This window comes from Medicago sativa, chromosome 2 (assembly GCF_051527215.1).
Source record: "Medicago sativa cultivar Bolivia chromosome 2, Bolivia_mono, whole genome shotgun sequence".
In the NCBI taxonomy this organism is placed as follows: Eukaryota; Viridiplantae; Streptophyta; class Magnoliopsida; order Fabales; family Fabaceae; genus Medicago; species Medicago sativa.
The window spans coordinates 23,737,968-23,764,101 of NC_140750.1; the positions used below are offsets into that span (position 1 = coordinate 23,737,968).

Genomic DNA, 26,134 nt, shown 5'->3' on the forward strand with positions numbered 1-26,134 from the left:
ATATTATCAATGTCACTAATAAAATAAGGATTAAATTGATTAAAAGAGACCATGAAACAAATCAGTGTAAAAGTTCAAATTAATTATGTGTTAATTCAAATTCAGCCATATACGATACACCCCACGAAAATAATACAACTTCATTCATAAAATTACTCAAAAAAAGAAAAAGGGAAATTCGGTTTTGAATTCTACAACCATGAATTTAACTGAATGAAATATTAAAATTCGAAAATGGGGTAATAATTTCAAGCAATGAACAAATTTAAGGAATACGAACCTGAATGTAGTGAGTGAAGCTCAAAAGACGAACAGAAGAAGTTCGGAGAGAATGAGGGTGCGGCGGATAGCGAGGTGTCAAAAGAAATTCATATAACTATGGGAATTTTCTTCTTTAATATAAATATTACATTACATTTATTTAATTGAAATGGTTAATAAAATTTTCTTCATCTTTTTCTTTTTATTTTAATCTAATTAAGTGATTTTTTTATATAAATTTAGTTTTTTTTAAATGGTTAATATCTATTGAAATATCAAATATTTAATCAATGATTTGGACGTGTGTTATAGATGTGGAGATATGAGTATTTCAGTCACTTTAATCTTATCATATTATTTATAAACATTTTGGTGGTGTATGTTGTTAATTTGAATGTTGTAAGTTTGTTGGTAGATTTATCAATTTAGTTTTGAGCGATGTTGAATGGTGTAACATATCAATTTACATGAATGAATATCTTTGGATTTTTGTCAAAAAAAAATAAAAAATAGACTCCACCAAAGATGAATTGTTCACAGAGCGAAAACCTGACTTCGATTAATTGCTGAGTTCAATTATGGATGGAACAATTATTGGACATGCTTCGGTGGAACTTCGAATTACCAAGACCCTTTTTGAGTTAACAAAAAAAAAAAATCACTGTTTGGGTCATCTCTATAACCAATGTTTTAAAACCTGAACTGGGAATCAGAGAGGTGTGAGGGTTAATCAGCTCAAATGAGCGAATATGCACGGAACCCTGTGAAACCCAGTGCGACTTGGTTGAGTCTATAATTGAACAGTTGTAACTCGCGGTGAATCAGACTAGTTATAGCATACATAATCATTTCTTACATAAAAAATATGTTGGTAAACAGACGATTGGTATCTCAATGTGTGAGATCTAGTTACTAAAGTTTCATAGTCTCTTAATATATCGAAATTGCAAACATATCATCATCTATGTTTATATTTAGCCATTTTTATCCTCAATTTTTATTGATAATTTAGTTCATAAAATTAAAAAAAAATGTGTAGATGTATTTGAAATTTCGAGGTATTTAAAGGACTATAACCACAACGACTAATCAAAATAATTGTTTATTTTTTTTAAAATATGTTTTAGTTGAATATTTAAAAATGAAAATTGAATAAAAAGGGCTTACAACCCAAATAAGAGCCCACAAGCCTCTGCAAAAAGCAATATCAAATACTCTCTCTATCTCACAATTATTGTCTTTTTAGCGTTTTTTTTCTCAAAATAATTGTCACTTTAGATACCAATGCAACATTTATTATTTTTTTCCACTATTATACCCTTATTTATTGAATTTCATCCAACTTAACTACTCCATTAACTACAATTAATAAGAGTGTTTTAGTAAATGTTACTAATTTTACCATTGAAATCAACACAATCATTTCCTTAATAATCGTGCACAAACCTTAAACGACTAATATTATGAGACGGGGGAGGACATCTTTTAATAAGAGATTAGAAATAAAAGACAGAGAAAATTCAAAAATCTTGACACCATTGTCAAAAGTCAAACCATGTTTTGCAAGACCGTCAACAACCTCAATAGCCTTCTTTTAGGTTCTTTTTAATCCCGTCTTTTGTATTTGGTAACCATGCCTAAATTACGTCAATTGATTCTTTAATATTACGAAGTTTTAACTAAATAGCTATGACCAATTTCTCTTATAACCTTCTTCTCTAATCACAACCCCCTAATGTCCTAGGCAAGTTCGTGATCATTAAAGGCTTGATTGTACGTCAAAACAAATATCACAAAGGCGATACTAGAATACATCTAATGATATTACATATTGAACAATTATCATATACCATGTATCAAAAGCTAGGAGTAATAGTCATCCAACACATGCATTCAGGCCCGGCCCTTGCCATGTGCAAGGTGAGCTACGGTGCCGGGCCTCGCAATCTTAGGAGCCTCAAAAAAAAAATTAATATAGCACTCAAAAGTGTTAGGTATATAAAATAAAATATAAAAAATCAATAGATATCTTAGAATAGTTTAGTAGTAAAATAGAATGCATTTGAGTCATCGGTCTTGAGGTTCAATCCCGATGATTTGTGTGAATTTGAACCAAATATAAAAGTCTTAATTACATACACAACTACTAGGCCATTATAATTTAAAATGCATTTCAGAGTTATCTATGAATGTAGAAAACTACTATATATCTTGAATTTTTTGTCATCTATTTCCATCAACATGCACGTCTTTAGTAAAAATAATTGCTAATTTTAATTTCGGTGGCTAATAACCATTATATGAGTGTTATTTTCAATTTAAATAGAAGACTAATCTTTTTAAAAAATTGTGCGTTTTTTTTATTAGGGGCCTATTTTACTACGAGAGCCGAGCCTCTAGTGTTATAGGGACGGCCCTGCATGCATTTATTTATGAACATTCTTAAATGCGTAAAAAAACATTAAGAATAAGTAATAACTGAATAATACTATGAATTCAATTGCATAACAAAGTGATAAACTAGATTAAATGGTTTATATAGCTAGGAAGAAGTGCATCTATATGACAAAATCAAAGAATTCTAGCTACTCATAATCAAAAGAGACATGACAACTAGATTAAGAAATTACAATACATGATGAAGTAGTTGATGAAATTTTGTTTCCAAGTTGTTTCCATAGCCTCCACCGGATAGAAAACGAGATTTTGGCTCTGTTACGGGCGTGGCCCTTTCATAGAATTCGCAAATTCCACTTTTTCAAAAAAAATGTATGTACATGTCGCACATTGCATTATGTGCATCACGCACGAGGTAGTATTTGAACATTTTGGGCCTGCAGTCCTGCTTTCCTATTCCATATGAAAATTGCATTTTTTACCAATTTGTAAGTTGAATTGAACTTTAGTGACTTCATAAAAGATGTAGATATGAAGGTTCGTTTTTATATGCCATTGGTATCGCTCGATTCTTAGAACTACAAGTCAAGATATGATTAAACTACCGCTCCAAGGTCATGTAGAGATCAGCACGCCTTACTCGTATTCTTTTACTCTTTTCGCCGTTTCTCTTCATTGTAACGTCTGTGATGGCTATACCCCAAATTGACAACTTGATTGCTCTTGTAAAAATCATAGCATGATCGGGAAGTTGCCTGGTTGGGGTGAATTTGAGAGGTTAAAGTTGGAGTTACATATCCACTACTTATCCTTCTATGCAAAAATACTAAAAGTAACCAAGCAAGCATGGCTTTCAAATTTGGTACAAATATAAGTTTTTAGATGAGCGTCTCTTAGATTTTTGTTACCCCACCCCGACTTAGAATGTTGCTATTTTCAGAAGAAACCCCAAACTTAAAACCAACCATGATAAGTAATTTAACGCTTCTACATAAGTCCATGAAAGGTAAATATAATTAAAAACATTAGGTATATTCGTCTTGTAATGCAGTTTGTCACAAAAAGAAAGGATACATGTGAGTGTAGAAGGTGGTTTAGCAAAAAATAATTAAGATTATACATAGTGGCTTGAAAAGGCTCTAGGTACAAATAAAATTGTCTCAGTGTGTATGTATAACCAATAAGCTAGTAGAGAATGAAGCTGAGCTCAAGAAATGAACACATGGATGAATACACTTCACCAGAAAGAAAATAACAGGCAGTGGATGATGTTTATGCACAAAAGATCTCATCGATCATGATTTAGTACATGTTGAAATTGACTTAAAATTTGATGGATGAAGAATATTGTTCCTAAAAATATAAATATTAGTTTCAAATATATTTTGTGCTTCCAGAAGATTTTATGGACAATAGATATATTTTTGTACCGTATGAAGGAAGATTTAATGCAAATATATTTTTAAAGGGAATATTTGATACAAATATATTTTGTGCTGAAGGAGAAAAAAAGAAATTTATCTTCAGCGTGATATCCGTTCCAAATTTATCAGTTATATTTATCTATAAATATAAACCTTGCATCTGATGAAAGAGAGGGAGTAGAAAACAAGGGTTTAGAAACCAACAACAAAACTAGAGTTTGTAGAGTTTTCTCTTGGCAACAAACACTAGGGTTGGGATTGAATCACCATTGATTCACCTTGGAGAAACACTATTAGGATAGATTCTTTTGGTCACGGAAGAGATTCGGGACTTTGGGTAGAATTAGGTTTGAAGACTAATTCTTGTAACCTTTTGATATCTCTTTTGTAAAGTTACTCATCATTATAGTGGAACGGAGAGCTGCTCACTCCGCAGACTAGGTCAGTATTCGACCGAACTGGGTAAACAACTCTCTCTCTCTCTCTTCCCCTTTGTTGTTCTATATTTTGCTTGTGTTCATAACTGTCACCCACGTTGTTTTTGGTTGCTTGATTAAATTGCTCAACACATCAAGTATTTTATTGGTGTGATTTTTAACGAATTCACAACAATTGGCACCCACCCTGGGAAAAGGATCAAATCGATAGAAAAGGATCAAATCGATAATTAGGTACCATGGGTTCGAAGTGAGATATTGCGAAGGTTACCGGAGATAATGATTTTGCGTTATGGAAGGTATAGATGGAAGCGGTGTGAATTCATCAAAAGTGTGAGAAAGCTTTGAAGGGTGATGATGCGTTACCGGTCACCATGTCACAAGCGGAGAAGACCAAGATGGTGGACAAGGCCATAAGTACCATTGTATTGTGGCTTGGGGATAAAGTTTTGAGAGATGTAGCGAAGGAACCAACCGCGGCATCCATGTGGTCAAAGTTGAGGTTTTGTATATGACCAATCTTTGGCTTATAGGCAATTCCTAATGCAACAACTCTACTCATTCAAGATGGTGGTGTCTCGTTGGGGAGATGAAGAACGTGATGTTTCTCACCTTGGTAATGATGCCTTATAGAGAGGTGGCCATCTGGAGAGACGTTAAACACTCAACATCAGCCTGGAGAGACAGTGGAAAGAATACTCATGGTCAGTCTAAAGAGGCGGAGGTAAGAATGCTCGTGATCAACCTTTGAGGTGGAGTTTCAAGGTGAAAGTCATAGTAGATGTACGCATTTGCTAGTTGAGGTAGAGAAAGCTCAACTTGAGGTGGAGTTGATGACACCGGGAGTGGTACGACTATGGAGACCTTGGATGCTAGGCTCTAGTTGTGAGCAAGGGAATTCTTCAAGAAGACGGAAGGAATTCGTAAGTTTGAAGAATGTATGGCATGACTTGTGTGATTACCTAAAAGACCAAGGGTGATTGGATGCAAGGAGATCTTTAAGGAAGCGGTAGACGTTTCGTGGTTGAAGAGGGTTTGGTGTATACTTGTGGAACTACAAAAAAATTCCTAGTGTAGTTGGATGCAAGGAACTTCAAGAAGGCGAAAGGCATTTCGATGGTTGAATAGGCAAGGGTGGAAGCTTGTGGAGCTACATGGTGTAGTTGGAAGCAAGGGAAGATGAAGAAATGGAGAGAGCAGCATGGTGGTTGATGGTTAAATTGGCATCATCACTAATTTATAGTCAAGGTGGAGAAATGTTGAAATTGACTTAAAATTTGATGGATGAAGAATATTGTTGCTAAAAATATAAAAGATTCGTTTCAAATATATTTTGTGCTTCCAGAAGATTGTTGCTGAAAATATATTTATGGACAAGAAATATATTTTTGTACCGTATGAAGGAAGATTTGATGGAAATATATTTTTAAAGGGGATATTTGATGAAAATATATTTCGTGTTGAAGGAGAAGCGTGATATCCGTTCTAAATTTATGAGTTATATTTCTCTATAAATATAAACCTTGTATCAGATGAAAGAGAGAGAGAGAGAGAGAGAGAGAGAGAGAGAGAGAGTAGAAAAACAAGGGTTTAGAAACCAACAACAAAACTAGAATTTGTAGAGTTTCCTCTTGGCAACAAACACTTGGGTTGGGATTGAATCATCATTGATTCACCTTGGAGAAACACTATTAGGATAGAGTCTCTTGGTCACGGGAAGAGATTTGGGACTTTGGGTAGAATTAGGTTTGAAGACTGATTCTTGTAACCTTTTTATATCTCTTTTGTAAAGTTACTTATCATTATAATGGAACGGAGAGCTGCTCTCTCCCCCGGACTAGGTCAGTATTCGACCAAAGTGGGTAAACAACTTTTCGTGTTCTCTCTCTCTCTCTCTCTCTCTCTCTCTCTCTCTCTCTTTCTCCTTTGTTGTTCTATCTTTTGCTTGTGTTCATAACTGTCACCCACGTTGTTTTTGGTTGCTTAATTAAATTGCTCCACACATCAAGTATTTTATTGGTGTGGTTTTTAATGAATTCACAACAGTACAATATATGTTAGCTATCATACAAGATACTTCTTTCTTTCTTCCCTTCAATCCTTCCTTTGAACTTCACTGATACTCGCAACTAGGGGTGTTCAAAATCGAACCAACCCAATAGAAAACCAATATACCGAACCAACCCAAACAAAAAACTGTATTTGGCTATTCCAACCATTTTTTGAATCAACCGCTTGGTTCACTTTGGTTTAGGTTTTTCATTTTACCAACTGAACCAAGCCTCACGCCATAAGAGAAACACTGATTAAAATTTTGTCACCTAGCCTAGTACTCATAGAAATTCAATCGGAAAATTTCTAGAATGATATGTTTTTTCTCTATGTTTTTTACTAAGACATTTTTTTTCATGTTAGGTTTCTTCTATGCTTTTGATATAAAAAATGTATTTATGTGCTTTAATTTAATTCTACTTGCCCTTTTATGTATATGCTTATGTTAGATATATCTTAAATCATAGAAACTCTTATGTATATGCTTATGTTAGATATATCGTAAATCATAGAAACTCAATGACAACTTTTATAGAATGATAAAATATTAATCTTTTAGATTTCTTATCGAAGTGGATTACTTTTTGGTCCTTGTTTTTAATTTGGTCTATGTTGATGGAAACATTGTTTGATGAAAATAATTTTTTTTGAACAAGATGAAAATAAAATTTTAATCTCAGATCAAATTTTAACCATTGTTGGAAGTAAGTTGTTTTTAAATTTTTAATTCGATTTAAATTTTGAAAACAAAAAAATGAATTGTCTCGGAAAAAAAAAAGAGCGCAACAACCGAACCCAAATCACACAGACATTTCCTAGCCTCTAAGTTCCCGATGGTGCATGAAATGCAAAGAGGTAGATTTTATGGACAATAAATATATTTTTGTACCGTATGAAGGAAGATTTGATGGAAATATATTTTTTAAAGGGGATATTTGATGAAAATATATTTTGTGTTGAAGGAGAAAAAAATAAACGTATCTTGAGCGTGATATCCGTTCTAAATATGAGTTACATTTCTCTATAAATATAAACCTTGTATCAGATGAAAGAGGGAGGGAGGGAGAGAGAGAGAGAGAGAGAGAGAGAGAGAGAGAGAGTAGAAAAACAAGAGTTTAGAAACCAACAACAAAACTTGAGTTTGTAGAGTTTTCTCTTGGCAACAAACACTTGGGTTGGGATTGAATCATCATTGAGTCACCTTGGAGAAACACTATTAGGATAGAGTCTATTGGTCACGGGAAGAGATTCGGGACTTTGGGTAGAATTAGGTTTGAAGACTAATTCTTGTAACCTTTTGATATCTCTTTTGTAAAGTTACTTATCATTATAGTGGAACGGAGAGCTGCTCTCTACCCTAGACTAGGTCAGTATTCGATCGAACTGGGTAAACAAATTTTCGTTTGGTCTCTCTCTGTCTCTATCTCTTTCTCCTTTGTTGTTCTATCTTTTGCTTGTGTTCATAACTGTCACCCACGTTGTTTTTGATTGCTTGATTAAATTACGCCACACATCAAGTATTTTATTGGTGTGGTTTTTAATGAATTCACAACAGTAGAATATACGCTAGCTATCATACAAGATACTTCTTTCTTTCTTTCCTTCAATCCTTCCTATGAACTTCACTGATACTCGCACCTAGGGGTGTTAAAAATCGAACCAACCCAATAGAAAACTCATATACCGAACCAACCCAAACAAAAAACTGTATTTGGTTTGGATGTATTCCAACCATTTTTTGAATCAACAACTTGGTTCAGTTTGGTTTAGGTTTTTAATTTTACCAACCGAACCAAGCCTCACGCCATAAGAGAGACATTGATTAAAATTTTGTCATCTAGCCTAGTACTCATAGAAATTCAATCGGAAAATTTCTAGAACGATATGTTTTTTCTCTGTTTTTTACTAAGACATTTTTTTCATGTTAGGTTTCTTCTATGCTTTTGATATAAAAAATATATTTATGTGTTTTAATTTAATTCTACTTGCCTTTTTATGTATATGTTTATGTTAGATATATCTTAAATCATAGAAACTCAATGACAACTTTTATAGAATGATAAAATATTAATCTTTTGGATTTCTTATTGAATTGTGTTAGCTTTGTCTGGTTTCCTTTTTATGTGTGTTAAAAGCCTGATCAGAATCTTAAGTATACAGATATTCTGATGCTGAGTCTGAATGCAGCGGATAAGATATAGAACACACATATAAAGAGATAGAGAAAGAGAAGGCAAACACAAAGCAATTTTATATTGGTTCCTCCTACAATCCAGGAGTAGTCTAGTCCCCTTGCACTTCCAAGGGATTTCACTATAATCACACACGATTACAAATTTCTCAAGGGCACTTCCAAGAGACTTCGCAATGCTCAAGCACAACTGCAAGAGACTTATATTCTTTAGGAATCTACCTAAAGACTTCCTGCTCAAGAAAAACTCCAAGAGACTTCCCTTTGTTTAAGCACAACTGCTTGAAACTTTCCCTTGCTCAATCACAACCAACTCAGACTTCCTAGATGCTCAAGTTTTCACCAAGAGACTTATATGCTCAAGCACGTAGGCGAGAGACCTTCTAAAATGTTTACACAACTACAAACAAGTTTATTTGTTCTTAAACTTGATTTAACAATGGTAGTGTGTTAGGTTTTAGACATGTGTTGGCTGCATTTTGTTAAAACTTTAGTTCAAGCAAGATGCCAGACACAATGTCTTAAACATGTTGGTACGACAACATAGCGTGCCTTGGTCCGCTTACTTGGGAGTTCTATTTTAATGTGAAGATTTTCATATATTCTCTGAAGATTACTACCATCTAAAGAGTTGACCAAGGAGCGAAGATTCTAGAAGCAGAGGAAGACGATTTATGCTTAACTTAATCCTTAAGAATGTTGTTGCAACATTTAAGGAAACATCCGATCTTCTTATGCTGAAATATTGAGATTTCAGCTGACCTTTAGCCTAGACTTGCGCATGACACCTATTCTGCACTCAGGCTATATAAACAAAGACTGAAGACCTAAAATTTACTAAATCCGCAATTGAAAAAAAGTCATATAGGGTTTTAGTCTGTCTTTGTTATTTGTAAGCCACTCTCATATCACTTTGATATTAGAGTTGGACTTTGTAATTGAGTTATAATGCTCTGAATCTCTCTAAGCTTTTAAGCACGAGTTGATTATATTTCTAGGAGAGTGTCTCCATATTTGTTAAGGATTTCAAGGACGGTCACTGGTCTGTGACTAAGAGGAAGTGAGTGGGTTCTCATATTTAGGACTAGGAGAGTCTTAGGTAGAAATACCATAGGTAGTGATTAAATGAGAAGGTAGTAGGCTGGTGAAAGCTTTTATGTATGCTTCGAATTGATACTACTATAGTGGATTTCCTTCCTGGCTTGGTAGCCCCCAGATGTAGGTGAAGTTGCGCCGAACTGGGTCAACAAATAACCTGAGTTATTTACTTTTTATCCTTCAATTATATTGTTTATCTGTGATTACTTTTATCACGATGTTCTAACTTCTTGCGAGACATCTGATTGGTCATAACATTGTGTACATAATTTGTTATTACTACGTGCCGGAAAACTTGAACATATAAACTTGAAAATAAATTCTAAGTGTTTTGCACTATTTGATTTGACAGAGTAATGACACAGTAAAATAGTAGAGTCTTGTTACTTCTTCTTCAGGTCTTCAACTCCTTATATAGGCAGTGATTTGAGAGATGTTGGAAAAGAGTGCCAGCGCAAATAGAGTTGTTAAGAAGATTTGATAAAAAACGATGGCCTTTGCCTAATATGAATAATTACGTTGGAAAGTCCTTTGAATTTCCTTTGCTAAAAGAAGAATTATCTGTTACATTTTCTTTGTTCTTGATGTCCTTTTTCTGGTTGCACACATAGACAGAAGAAGACAACAGAACTGCTCTATCAGATACTATGATATAGACAACTCACAAAATAAGACAAAAGCTTATATGGATTCTGGGTCCCTCAGATCCATGTATGCCAGTCAGATTTTTTGTCTGATGTCCTTCACAGAATTTGTTGAGATCACTCTCCAGCTTCTGTGAGGCACCCTTCTTCTAAGGACGTTAACTTTTGGTTGACCTTCCTTTAGATCTTCCACTATAGTATTCCAAGCTTCTCTCGTTCCTTCTGATGCTCTTCATATATTCCAAGCTTCATGTGGGCACTCTTTAAACATTTCTAATAAAGAAATTATTCTTTAAAAAAAAAGTAAAACTTCAATTTCCACTGCAATAAATGCACAAACTTTCATAAAATCTTACTACTTTAGGTGCTTAAAGAGTGTCATGGAAGCACTCGTTAACATTTCCCAAACAAAAAAAGTTAAAATGACTAATCTAATATAAACATTAACCTTTTGTATCCCAAGATTTATTTGAAATATTTATAATTAAAGACTTTTTTTTATCAAGTAGGCTAGTGGCTAGAAATTCTCCCTTTCAAGGAGAATAACTGGGGTGTCCGGGGCTCGTCCCCTGCATATATTATACAATGTTTCTGCCAATTGAACTAAGCTCATGAGGACTAATTAAAGACTTTTGAAGGTAAACGCTTCTCATTTATACCAATGATTTAAATAGGTAATTATTAATTTTAAATCTAAAGACTTCAACCGGTTTATTTATTTATTTATTTTTTTGGTGTGACTTATCGCAACAACTCTAGTCTTGTTTTTAAATGCATGGATCATGTTCATATTGATCCGCTAAAAAAGAACAGGAAAATTCAAGTTGTTCGGTGTTTGATTTGTAAAATTGTTTTTATAACATGATAAACTTGATGCAAGGGACAAAACAAAAACATAAATTATTGTTTCTCACTGAACCACAACATAACTTTTTGTCGCGTCTGCATACAAGTTATCTAAAATACAAAAATAGTTTTTTGTCCACCAAAAATCTTACAAGACCAAAAATTATTCAGTACCATAAAAGTTTGTCATGTACTATTCTGTCTTATGTTATTTTATCTTATGTTGTTCTGTCCAATACATATTGTTTAGCAAATCAAACGCACGCTTTAGTCTTATATTTTTTTAGGTAATACTCCTAGCTTATACACAAAATATGATGATCCAAATTTTAAATTCTACTAACAACCATAGTGTGAACATAAAAGTCTGACCAATGATCATAAAAAAAAATTATGAAATTTAAATATAATTGATATTACTCTTTAAAATATCTACAAAGTAAATATATAATTTTTTTTAGAGGAGTTAACATAAATGGTTGTTGTCTTTCAATTTATTATTTCTCACATAAAGTCATGGTCTTCTATTAGTTATTGTTATCACAAGTTTCATTCAGTTATTTCTCACATAAAGTCATGGTCTTTTATTAGTTATTATTATTATTACAAGTTTCATTGAGTAATGAATAATAAAATTGTAAATAAGTCTATGTATAGCTAAATTGATAGACACGTCACATTATTATGTATGCATTGATTGAGGTTTAAACTTTAGATTTTCTACTTATCATCTTAAGGGTGAATTTATAGTTTTTTTTTTTTTTGAAGGGAAGGGGTGAATTTATAGTTATTAGACTATTTGATAAAAAATTATAAATAAAATAATTTAAATAAAAGATAAAATTTGCACACCAAAAATAGAAGAAAATAATAACATCAAAATCTGTCATCTTTCTCATAGGTATGATTAAGTCAATGTCAAACAACATAATTGTGGCCCTTTTACATTCTTTATATCTTTAATCATCATGCATTGTGACATGGGAGTCTTTGTCTTCTTTTTTATATTATGAGTACCGATGGAGTACTTTTAACATTTCTATCCCAAGAAGGAGAGATTACACAACCCTGCATTAGGAAGAAACAAGGCTATCCAACCCGGTAATGAGACCTCAAAGTTAATGTCCTTAACTATTTTGTAAATAATAAATATACAAGTATAATAATTTTGTGAACAATAACCTTACCAATTTATTTCAAGAAAATAAGTAGATAAAATAATATATTAGTATACAATTAAAGATATTATAACAAATGATATATTATACGTTCCGTCTAATATGGATCTCTACAAAAGCCTGGGAATCAAATACATTTTGATCCCGCTGTTTAGAACACCGATTACCTAACCAAAGATTGTAAATTTAAAAAACAATATCATATATTATAACGAAAATGAAAAATTAAATCGCTTCTTTGGTCCCTTAACCGTTTGAGTCTGTGACCGTACTTCCGTTATTCATGTTGGTAATCGTGTATGTGTCATTTGGGTGTTGGTTGAAAACTAAATCCATGTCCTTCATCTTCTTTATCTTAATCCTTCATCTTCTTCATCCATTTACAGAAGAAGAAAAAAAAAAGTGTGATTAAGGCGAGAAAAATTCATCTTTCTTATATCAAAGCTAATGAAATAAAATGTAAACGAGGATTAAGGCGAGAACCTAATCCGATTGATATAGGAAAAGTTCAAAAGAAAGAAAGGAAGCCCAAGGCTAACCCTAAACAAAAGATTTTGCCTCACTTATATTTTAAAATTCAATCATATATTCCATGTCTTGATGGTTCTAGTCTTAGTGAACATTTTATGTGTTTCGGATGTTTTACATTTGAGCTTCGGTTGGACATCAAATGAAGATAATTTGCTACTGAAGAAAGATTTTCGTGTGTAATAATGCTAACAATTTTTATAGAAAATTTCCTAACTTCTCTTAGTGAATTTGGATTTGCTAGAAAATTTGGTAGCTGTTTTGCCTTTACTTAAAAAAATGATGATTCAAATTTTAAACTCTCCTAACAACTATAGTTTGAACATAAGTCTAATCCGTGATCATAACAAAATAACATGAGAAATGTTAGGAATAACTCATACTCTCTCTAACATTAACTTTTTTACGGGGTGAAATCTATCTGGTTCTTGTCATGTGTTTAGGGTAGATGTTTAATAAAAAAAATTATTTAGTAAAAAAAAAAAAATAGAAGTAGGCTAAGAGTTGAGACTCGGTCAAAAGAAGAAAAAAAAATGAAGAATGCACAGTTTTTGTATCCAAAAATAATTATGAATAAATAATAGGCAAATGTACACACAATTAATTAAAAATGAACTCTATTGAATTAATTAAATTCGGATGCACATGACAGAAAGATTGATTTGCTTTAGTTTATTGAACCCATAGTCTTATAAAAGGGCAACAAGGTTGATCATTAACTCCCACAAAAGCCAATTAATTTGCATTAATCTCCCCCTCCTTTCTAATTGTGAGAATGCCTAAAATCTTTCGGGAATACATTGGTGTGAAGCCATACTCAAAAAGTTTACGTGATTTTCCAATTAAAATCATCAACTCCAATATCTCAGAATTCCACTTCATTTTGGGCTTTGCAAACGAGGAGTATGATGATAAAAAAAGAGGCACAGGAGTTTTCAAAACAACTTGGAATGTTGAATTCTTCGGTCCAGAAGATGTGAAACGATTGAAGGAAAATAATAAAAATGTGAAGGTGGTAATAAGCTTTGGAGGTTGTGACGAAAAAACTCCATTCAATCCTGCTGAGGATAATATATGGATGCAGAAAGCTGTGGCTTCACTCAAAGCGATCATCCTAAAATACAAGGATCAAAGTGGCAGAAGTATAATTGATGGTATTGACATCAATTATGAGCACATCCTCACAAGTATTGATAAAGATCGATGTCGTTTCGCCGAGTGCTTAGGGCAAGTTATAACAGAACTCAAGAAAGATAGAGATCTGAATATCAATGTGGTGTCCATTGCTCCATCCGAGCACAATGATTCGCATTACCGCAAATTGTATTGGGAAAACATCGATAACATTAATTTGGTTGACTACAAGTTCTACAACCAAACTAAAATTGTACAAACATCTGAAGAATTTGTAAAACTTTATCTAAAGATAGCAAATGACTACACTCCTGATAAATTCCTTCCAGGAATTAGCACCGACCCGGGTCACACCGAGCCTGCAGATAAGATTATTAAGATGCCAAGGGAGATCTTCACTGCTGGCTGCAAACATCTTATGCAATACTCCACACTCCCTGGTATTTTTCTTTGGAACGCTCATGACTCTGTGGTTCCTCCCTCTGGTGAGACCAAAGCTTTCCTCCTGGAGGACATCTTGCAAAGCCTCCTCCTCGTCAAATAACTATGAATTGATGAGTTTCTAGCCAGCTATATCTAGCTAGAAATTAATCTTTAATTTTATGGGTCAAGTATCACAAGTGGCAAGCTCTACATGTTTAGTCTATTATACACAACACCTATGTTTTCTATGAGTGCTATATCATTTTGTACTTGTTTTGTGTGTGCTTTTGTATTATGTTGTGAGTGTGGAGAATTACTTCTTTTTATCAATATATGTGCTTGTAATAATAGTTAATAATAAAATGCATGATATTTTCATTGAAAAACAACAATTTTTTTTTACTTTTCAAATTGAAATTGAATTTGTAACCAAAAGAAAAATTTATTATGCAATCTTTCATCTTTATCGATCCCCATCTTCTACTCAATTCTTGTTTCTCGTTTTCACAATTCCTGTTTCTCTTTTTCAAATTTTCTTCATCAACGATAACAAAGGTTTTTTTACTATGTTGTAGTAATACTGTAACACTGTTGGAGTTGAGTGTTATTAGATCATGATTTAAAATAGGAGAAGAAGAGATGAAATTGGAGTTGGTGTTGATGGATTATGAATTACAAGTGATGAATAAGAAGGTGAAATTGAAGTTGGGTGTTGATGGAGTTTGGTGAAGAAGAAGTAGACATATGTTAATGGTGGTGATGGTGAATTCAAGAGGAAGATGTCTCACAAGCTAATCCGTTAGGAGGATTTTTTTTAATTAAATTTGCTTAAATATTTAATTTATATAATATTGACAATAAAACTAATTAAAAAATAATTGTTTTATTTAACTTTTTTTGTTCATAATCTTAGATCAGATCTATGTTCACATTGTGTTTTTTTTCTTTTTAGGGGGTGTTCACACTATATTGTTAGGAGAATTAAAAATTAGAATAATAAAAAATTAAGGAAAATAAGGTACTGGAGGATGGGCTCTACCCTCTTTTTTTTAAAAAAAAAAAAAAGGTACGTGCTTTTTTTTGGTACAAAAAAGGTACGTGCTTTAACTCAAAAAAGAATATAAAATTGGTGTTTTACGTACTTCTACAAAAAAACATGTGTGAGTACTGAGTAAAAAGTACTTTTTTTTCCTTCATGTAAATATTTTTTTTAACAAACAAAAAGAATATAAATAGGTGTTTTACAAAAAAAATATGGGTGAGTGTCTTATTCTTTATTTTTGTATTTTTGTTGAGGAATGTGGTAACATGCATTTCATTTTTTGTGTCAGATAGTTTAGGTGATAGAATTCATTTTTTTTATGGCGGATATGTGGGGTGTCCGAGGTTCGAACCGCGACTCCGTAAAAAAAAAGATAAATGAATATTATTGAGTTGTAATTTAAAAAAGTACTCTTCCTTATAAAAACTATTTATTAATTGACTAATAATTGTATTATAATTAGTCGTTAATTATTACATGATTGTTGTTCTTCTATGCAAACTATATTATTCATATGTAAGCATGGGAACGTCATGCATTATTTTTTTAAGGTCCTACTAACCGGTGCCCTCGAGGCACTGAATAAGCATACCATAAATGGGAATTATTAGCATAAAAGGAAACTATTTTTGACTTTACTATAAATTAATTACACAATTTCAATGCATTAACTACTATATAATTTCCTTTTTCAAATCCTTAACCAGTGCCCCGGAAACACCTGTTAGCTTTTCTCTTTTTTTAATTATAAGAGCATCATGCAATTATGAAAACAAACTAGTATTAAAATAGTATTTGTTTTGGCTCAAACAAGTCTTTTTTTATAATATAAAAATAAGTCATTTGTCACTACAAACGTAAATATATTTTTATTTATTTAACACATGAAAAAATAATACATTTTATTTCTCTCAGAAAATGTTACAAATTTTACTTTGTGGGTATTTTAAAATATAATATAACATATTTTTGATTTCATAAATTCTTTTGTTTATGATCATGGATCAGAGTTATTTTCACACTATGGTTGTTAAGAGAATTAAAAATTTCATTCATCAATTTTTTATTTTAAGTATTAAAATGGATGAAAACAAGAAATTGGAGTGTAGAAGATTGAGGAGGATGGGATACTAGGAGAAAGAGGGGAAAAAGTAGTGAGTTTCAGTTGCTGCTGTCGTCGTTTATGAGTACAGAGAAACATGAGTAGGAAAATAGGACAAAATTGAATACTCTACATATTACGAGTAATAGATCAAATATGAATTAATTTTGTAACGACTAAAACAAAACGACAAGGACAAAATAAAAAAAATAGTTATTTGCATGGACTAAAATAAATATTTTCTTTCAAGGACTAAAACCAATACACTTGATAGTTCTAGGGACCATTTGCAAATTTAAACCTAACTTTTTTGAGGGGGTGTTCACACAATGGTTGTTAGGAGAATTAAAAATTGGAATAATAGAATATGAAGGAAAATAAGGGATTGGAGGGTAGAGGAAACGTAATGAATCTCAACCATTTTTCAAGAATTCATTTTGTGGTTAAATATGTTGTTGGAAGGGATTCGTTACTAAATATAGTCTGTCAATTCTTTCTCCCAAAAAGAAATATAGTCTGATCATAATTGTAGCTTTTTATATTAGAGAGATTGAATGTCTATAAGTAATGATTACACGGTTGTTCAAAAAATAAGTAATGATTACTGGTAAAAGAACATTTGTAGAGGTATGAATATAGAGAGTAAGTAATGAATATTTCCTGTTTTGATTATTGGTGTTTTGTTTTAGTTTTTCTAAATGTAATACAAAACACGCTTGATGGTTGCAGAGACCATTTGAAAATTTAAGCCTAACTTATTTGAGGGGTTGTTCACACTATAAAATTAATTAATTAATTAATAATTGAACCAATAGTCTTATAAAAGGGCAGCAAGAGTTTGTGATAAATTCTAACCACAAACCGATCAAGCCAGCAGACGGACTGTGTAGTTGAGTTGTATACTCTGAATCACTCATAAGCTTGTAAGCACGAGTGGATTCTTCTGTTACGGAGTGTGTCTCCATTACTGTGTAGTTGAGTTGTAAACTCTGAATCATTCATAACATCTTTACTGCGTGCCAGAATTTCAGATGTGTTAATTAGTGATGTGTAATAAAGAGTTATTTGGTGATGTGTATTGATGTGTTATTTGATGATGTGTAATGGATGTGTTATCTAATGATGAGTTATTTCAAGATGTCTAATGTCGAGTCATTAAACGATGTGTGTTAATAAGTATTGATGTGACATTCATGCATTCATTGTCGAACTTATTTGAAGACGTAGTATATTTAACGATGTAATCTATATATATTTGAAGACGTAGTATACTTGAAGATATAATATATTTGACGATGTAGTATCTCTCTCTCTCTCTCTCTCTCTCTCTGTAACATCCCGCCTGTCAGTATCGGTATATTACCAGTCGATCGTGCCAGAGGATTAAAGTTTAAGGAAAATAAGCGTAATGGAAATATTTATTATGGAATATCAGCTCATTACGGAATAAGTATCAGTGTCGCATCAAACGTGTTTAAGGCAAGGGCATATTGGTAATTGCACGCAATAAGGGTATTTAAGTAAGTTGGCCCCAAAATATCTCATTTCATCTCATCCTTTCTCTCTCTAAGTTCTTGGAAGATTTTTCTCTCCTCCTTCTCTCTCCTACCACACGCCCTCTTCCTCTCTTCTCTTCACATAACCTTTCTAAAACTTCCTTCTCCCATGATAAGTCTTGAAATTATGTTTCCTCTTGATCTCTAAGCATGTGGGAGCTTGTATTTGGTTTGATTCCTCTTTTCTTTCCTTTCAAGAATGGATTCAAAGTTAGGGTATGGATTTGTGCATGAAGTAAAGGTTTTTGATAGTTGATTTGGAGCTTGTGTTGGGTATATTTCATGGAATTGGATAGTAAGCAAGAAATAACTATGGAAATGAGTGGAAGTTTGAAGTCACCTTGGAAGTAAGATTTAGGGTTTGTTTATTGATGAGTTCAAAGAAGATTCAAGTGATGGTTCTTCATGATTAAGGATCAAGGTGTCTTAGATTGCAAGAAAGCAACAAGAATGAAATGGTATAATCAAAGGAAGCAAGTTGATCAAGAGCTAGGGTTTTGGCTTGATGGAGCTTGAGGCTTGGAGACGTCACAAGAAACTTGCTAGGTGAGTTCCTTAGATAGTTACCCACCCTTTGGGATTGTGTCTTTATCTTGCAAAGATAATATGTATTTTAGGGTTCTTAAAATATAAGCTAGTTGCCCCTTTTCTTACCATGCTTGCTACACTTGTGTATACTTGTTCCATGACTGTTTTTACAGGTTTCTAATGATCCTAAGGGTCATATAGCACTTGGAGATGCTTGGTTTGAGGTTTTTAAGTCAAAAATATCAATTTTGAAGTTGCAGGACTGTCACAGCTCGCCACGGCGAGCAAATGGCTCGCGAGGCGAGCTAGAGGGTCGAACAGGGGGTCCTGCTCGCCCCCAACTCGCCATGGCGAGTAGGAGCTCGCCTCCCACCCCAATTTACTTGCCTAGGCGAGCTACACAGTGGGGAAACCCATTGTTTGTTCGCCTCAGGTCGTTTCGACATTTCGCGAGCGGTTTTTCTTGTGCAGTCTTTTTAAGAGAAATAAACCCCTCAAACCAAGGTCCTAATTGTTAAGCTTTGAAAGGAGACTTTCTTTTAAATGAACCAAGTGTTTAGCAAGTATGGTAAAGCATGGTAAGCGAGAGTATGAAGGTTGATTCGGGTAGCAAGATAATCCTTAAGAAAAGGGAAGAACTAGAGCCTCGGTATAGTTATCGAGAACTAGAATAGTTAGAAAGAATATAATGCTTTGCATTAGTAATATGCTTGATAGACGCGAGGTAATGAGAGTATTATCTTCGCATAGAAGCAAGTGCCATACGAGTACGGCAAGACGTGAAAGTATTTTATATCCATTCACAAAGTAAGTTGAGCAAGCATATAGTTACCTCTAGTGGGATCGTCTAGGGATCCGAGGTAAAGAGTTAGCATGTTTAAGTTAATTTTCATGCATAAGACTAAGACTTTTAAGAAAGAAAGAGTGTCATGTCTCTTGTTATCCAAATTGGATTCAAGGGGTTCCCCAAGAGGAATGGTTAAGCCGCAAGGGAGCCGCATTTCACTAAGTTAAGGTGTCGTGTCTTTTGTATTCCTTCCAAGGTTGGGTACAAAAGGTTCTCCAAGGGGAATGGGGTAAGCCGTAAGGGACCCGCACGTTCACTAACGGAGTCCGGTGCGCTCTTGCTAAGCATATCACCGGTAGTAAGGGATTATCTTCCGGGGTTACTCCACTCGGGACTAATCCGTAAAATGAACTCAGATAAGTTGTTTGTTACACGCTAACATAATCAATGAAGCTAACTATGCATATCTATTATACATGTTCATGTTATGTCATAGAGCCTTGACGTAGATCGTCAAGAACAAGTAGAGACTTGGCGTAGTTCGTCAAGAAGTAGTAAATAGCAAGAATCACTTAGGTGATAAGAGATGATATGTTGTAGATACAACATATTAAGCAAGTAGAAGCAAGTAAAGAAAGATATGCCGACGACGATCTTAGGTTACCCCTAATCGTCCGGTTTAGAATCGTGTCATGATAGAGATATAAGAGAGCCTTGATGCTTAGAGTGTACTCTTGGCAATGCGGTTTTAGTTCCCCCTTCACCGCCATGACACGTATAGCAGAGAAGCCTATAACAAGTTAAGAATATTAAGACGGCCCTAGCAAGCACCGCCGTCTAAGAAAGCAAGTCCCCACACACGTATAATCAACCGTCAGGTTGTATTGTAGACACGTGGTGACCGTAGGTTTCCCCCGAGGTTGCCTATAGCCTAGGGTCAGGTGGAACTCACTGAGACATTATGTCTCATCCCAATCCTTATTTGTTTCAGATATCAAGATGGATTAGCAAGCTAGTAGCCGAATGGATGATGCGACAAGTGTCCGTTTGTACCCGCTGCTGGATGATGTGGATTTTAAGGGATGCATTTATTATTCTTTAGAAAAGCTGAGTTGTAATATTATTGTACGAACGCATTTGTTGTATATAATATTCATTCGAAGTTTTTATGTTGTAAATTTTTAATGTATCCAGTACTAAACTAATACACATGCTAGACTTTCTAGATACGTCTAGTATGGGTGTTACACTCTATATATATATATATATATATATATATATATATATATATATATATATATATATATATATATATGGGGTTTGCTAGGATACACCCACTAGTTTTTATTAAGTTGTGTTTTAGCAAAGATATAACTAAAAAGTTGTTAAATACACCTTAAGGTGAATGTTGCTAAAACACACCTTCTAAAAAATAAGTGGGTGTATGTTAGCAACTCCTATAGGCATTTGCTAGGATACACCCACTTATTTTTTAGAAGGTGTGTTTTAGCAAGTTATAACTAAAAAGTAGTTAAATACACCTTAAGATGTAGCTTGCTAAAACACTCCCACATAAAAACTAGTGGGTGTGTTCTAGCAAATCCCTATATATATATATATATATATATATATATATATATATATATATATATACACACAAACACACACACACGTCCTCGTGAGCTCAACTCAGTTGGTATGGACAATGCATAATATATGCAAAGTCCGGGGTTCAAACCACGGCTACCACAAAAACAATATATATATATATATATATATATATATATATATATATATATATATATATAGATAATAATAAATTTAATTTAAGGAGAAAACTTACACACAATTCCTTATGAACTATTTTTACAGTTAGCCGATTATAAAATAACATGTGGATTACTAATCCATGTCACTAATCATCCCCGTTAACCCTCTTTTACCTCCGTTAACCACAAATCAAACTCAAAAAAAAATAGCACAAAACAAAAATCATGTTACTTTTTTATCAACCGATTTTATGTTGTACATCTGTGTTGTTTCCCTCAATACAATCGACAAAGATTGTCAAGTATTTTCATATCCCTTCCATAAAAACAATATTTCCATATTATTTTATTACTTCCATAAAAAACAGTATTTTCATATTATTTTATTAATATAAGTTACTCTTCCTTAGCAAACGTGAACAAAAAATAATGGTAAAGATTGAACTTTAAATCCTCTAAAAAAATATTAGTAACAAACGTGAGCAAAAAATAATGTTAAATATTGGACTTTAAATACACTAAAAAAATGATTACTAACAAACGTGAGCAAAAAATACTGTTAAAGATTGAACTTTAAATCCTCTAAAAAAATATTAGTAACAAACGTGAGAAAAAAATAATGTTAAAGATTGGATTTTAAATCCTCTAAAAAAAATTAGAAACAAATATGAGCAAAAAATAATAATGTTAAAAATTGGAATTTAAATACTCTAAAAAAAAATATTAGTAACAACAAACATGAGCAAAAAATAATGTTAAAGATTCGACTTTAAATCTTCTGAAAAAAAGATTAGTAACAAACGTGAGCAAAATATAATGTTAAAGATTGAACTTTAAATCCTCTAAAAAAAAGATTAGTAACAAACGTGAGCAAAAAATAATGTTGAAAATTGGACTTTAAATCCTCTAAAAAAATATTAGGACTCAAATTATTTTAGAAAAAGATTTTTTAGCACTATATTAAATATTAATAAGTAGGGTTCTCACAGTTAATAGTTCGTTCCCGCATTGTTTAGTTTTTCTCAACCTCTCTCACCCCTCTGCATCAGAATTCAGAATTAACCTTTAAGTTTTTTTTTCTTTTTCTTTCATGTTACAACTAATCAAAGTCGATTAATTTTATTGGTTTCTTTTTCTTTTATATAACATGTCATTTATACATTTATGTTATGATATTACTAATTACTATTAGAATAAACAATAAATGATCATTATTTCATCTTAATTTTATATGCTGGCAAATTAAAATGTGTTGAGTTCAAAAATGATTTTGTTATATGCCTTGACAATATTTTGTTTATAAATCAATATATCAATAATTTCCATTAATATTTAAAAATTTAAAAAATTTAAATCAAAATTATACAAATAAACATAATAAAATTATCACATGCGTTCGCGCAGTAGAAAGAGCGGACAAACGGGCACGATAGTGTCCGTCTTTCCGCTAGTATATATAAGGTTAATGATTTTTATGAAATTTATTTCGGAATCTATTCATTATGTTTATACAATTTCTTATTTTGCATATATTTTCACCTGATTTCAGATTGGACGCCTACAACCTTCTGGTGTAGAACTTCAGCACAAAGAACCGTATAAGTTGTGGATTGGAGGACGATGAGAAGTCTTTCTTATCATTTTCTTTTTGCTGCTTTGAGACTATTATTTATTTTTGGGTCAAAGCACTAATTTCGTAACACAAGGGATTGAGGTTTTACTTTCATAATTTTCCAGACTTGTTTTAGAATTCATAATCGAATTCAGTTTATTTTATTAAGACAATGTAACGAACAAAGCCATAAACTTCACCATTCCTATTCCTATTGTTTGCAACAAATACATCTTCTAAAATACCAAAAATTTCGAATCCCTTGAGTAAGATAAAATATGTAGCCTGAGGAGGAAAATTAGTGATGTAAAAAGTTACGAACCGTTTTAAAGTCGATTCTGCAGCCTTGATTTTCCCTTCTGGTGCAACGTCGCTAAGCTTCTGATGTATGACTGAAGCCTGCCCGCTTTGCTTCTGATCGCGCTGTTCTGTCCGACGTTGAGCATGGCTTTGCTTCTGTTCACGTTTGTTGTACCTCAGTGAACGATCAGAATAATCATCGTAAGTCTCTTCATCAAAATCGCGATCTCCCCACCTTAAAGGTCTTCCATCCGAATAATCCGAAGCAGTGTCAAAATCCACTTAATAACGTTCCCCCCGTGATGCATACCTAACCCTAGATTGTCGAAGCTTGAAATCGTCCTTAACCCGAAACCGTTCTTCGTCTTCCTGAAACCTGTCCTGACCTTGATAATCCTGTCGCAGCGCTTTCCTCCTTCGCGGTCTCACATCGATCCAATTTCCATCAATCCCACCCCTTTGTGGCAACCTGCTTGGAACCCAATCCCCCCAGTGATCCTCACTGCCGGCAAAGCGCTCTTCCTTATAAAAACTAGTATTTCTTAATGACTAATAATTGTATTATAATTAGTCATTAATTATTACATAATTTTTCTTCTTCTATGCATACTATATTATTCATATGTAAGCATTGGAACGTCATGCATTACTTTTTTAATTATAAGAACATCATGCAATTATGAAAACAAACTAGTATTAAAATAGTATTTGTTTTGGATACTCAAATAAGTCTTTTTTTTTACAATATAAAAATAAGTCATTTGTTATGCACTACAAACGTAAATATATTTTTACACTATTTTACACATGAAAAACAATATATTTTATTTCTCTCAGAAAATGGTACAAATTTTACTTTGTAGGTATTTTAAAATATAATACTCCCTCGGTTTTAAAATGAGTGTCGCTTTAGCCAATTGCACACAGATTAAGGAATTGAATGAAATAATCATTAGACATAACACTTTTACCAAACTGCCCTTACTTTATAAGAAAAAGACAAACTTAAAGTTGCATTGAAAATTGTGTGAGAGAAAAGTTGGAGTATTTATTGAAGGTAAAGTTGGAAGAAAAAAATTAAAGTTTTATTGGAAATGTAAAGTGACATTCATTTTGAAACAATTTTTCTTGACTAAAGTGACCCTCATTTTGAAACGGAGGGAGTATAACATATATTTTTGATTCCATAAATTCTTTTGCTTATGATCATGGATCAGAGTTATTTTCACACTGTGGTTGTTAAGAGAATTAAAAATTTCATTCATCAATTTTTTATTTTAAGTATTAAAATGGATGAAAACAAGAAATTGGAGTGTAGAAGATTGAGGAGGATGGGATACTAGGAGAAAGAGGGGAAAAAGTAGTGAGTTTCAGTTGTTGCTATCGTCGTTTATGAGTACAGAGAAACATGAGTAGGAAAATAGGACAAAATTGAATACTCTACATATTACAAGTAATAGATCAAATATGAATTAATTTTGTAACGACTAAAACAAAACGACAAGGACAAAATAAAAAAAATAGTTATTTGCATGGACTAAAATAAATATTTTCTTTCAAGGACTAAAACCTATACGCTTGATAGTTCTAGGGACCATTTGCAAATTTAAACCTAACTTTTTTGAGGGGGTGTTTACACAATGGTTGTTAGGAGAATTAAAAATTGGAATAATAGAATATGAAGGAAAATAAGGGATTGGAGGGTAGAAGAAACGTAATGAATCTCAACCATTTTTCAAGAATTCATTTTGTGGATAAATATGTTGTTGGAAGTTACTAAATATAGTCGGTCAATTCTTTCTTCTGAAAAGAAATATAGTCCGTCTGGTCATAATTGTTGCTTTTTATATTAGAGAGATTGAATGTCTATAAGTAATGATTACACGGTTGTTCAAAAAATAAGTAATGATTACTGGTAAAAGAACATTTGTAGAGGTATGAATATAGAGAGTTAGTAATGAATATTTCTTGTTTTGATTATTGGTGTTTTGTTTTAGTCCTTCTAAATGTAATACAAAACGACAAGGACAAAATAAAAAAAATAGGTATTTGCAAAGACTAAAATAAATATTTTCTTTCAAGGACTAAAACCAACACGCTTGATGGTTGCAGAGACCATTTGAAAATTTAAGCCTAACTTATTTGAGGGGTTGTTCACACTCTAAAATTAATTAATTAATTAATAATTGAACCAATAGTCTTATAAAAGGGCAGCAAGAGTTTGTGATAAATTCTAACCACAAACCGATCAAGCCCGCAGACGGACTGTGTAGTTGAGTTGTATACTCTGAATCACTCATAAGCTTGTAAGCACGAGTGGATTCTTCTGTTACGGAGTGTGTCTCCATTACTGTGTAGTTGAGCTGTAAACTCTGAATCATTCATAACATCTTTACTGCGTGCCAGAATTTCAGATGTGTTAATTGGTGATGTGTAATAAAGAGTTATTTGGTGATTTGTATTGATGTGTTATTTGATGATGTGTAATGGATGTGTTATCTAATGATGAGTTATTTCAAGATGTCTAATGTCGAGTCATTAAACGATGTGTGTTAATAAGTATTGATGTGACATTCATGCATTCATTGTCGAACTTATTTGAAGACGTAGTATATTTAACGATGTAATCTATATATATTTGACGATGTAGTATCTCTCTCTCTCTCTCTCTCTCTCTCTCTCTCTCTCTCTCTCTCTCTTTCTCTCTCTATCTCTCTCTTTCTATACACACACAAACACACACACGTCCTCGTGAGCTCAACTCAGTTGGTATGGACAATGCATAATATATGCAAAGTTCGGGGTTCAAACCTCGGCTACCACAA

The 26,134-nt window shown here is 32.8% G+C and overlaps 2 protein-coding genes across 3 annotated transcripts in view; one reads left to right on the forward strand and one right to left on the reverse strand.

Moving 5' to 3' along the window:
* LOC146945664 (mediator of RNA polymerase II transcription subunit 18-like) overlaps window positions 1–26,134 on the reverse strand; it is a 58,451-nt gene that overhangs the window by 5,849 nt on the left and 26,468 nt on the right. Inside the window, exon 1 of one of the 2 annotated variants that reach the window (XM_085743969.1) lies at window positions 281–407. The exons of the other annotated variant lie outside the window; for it this stretch is intronic. The gene's annotated coding sequence lies outside the window, so the exon portion shown is untranslated. Of the gene's footprint in view, window positions 1–280; window positions 408–26,134 lie in introns of those variants that run through there. 2 annotated transcript variants of the gene reach the window in all.
* LOC146945665 (chitinase 2-like) lies at window positions 13,722–14,999 on the forward strand. Its single transcript, XM_085743968.1, has one exon. It carries the CDS (start codon window positions 13,832–13,834, stop codon window positions 14,732–14,734), a length of 903 nt encoding a protein of 300 aa, XP_085600094.1. The 5' UTR covers window positions 13,722–13,831; the 3' UTR covers window positions 14,735–14,999.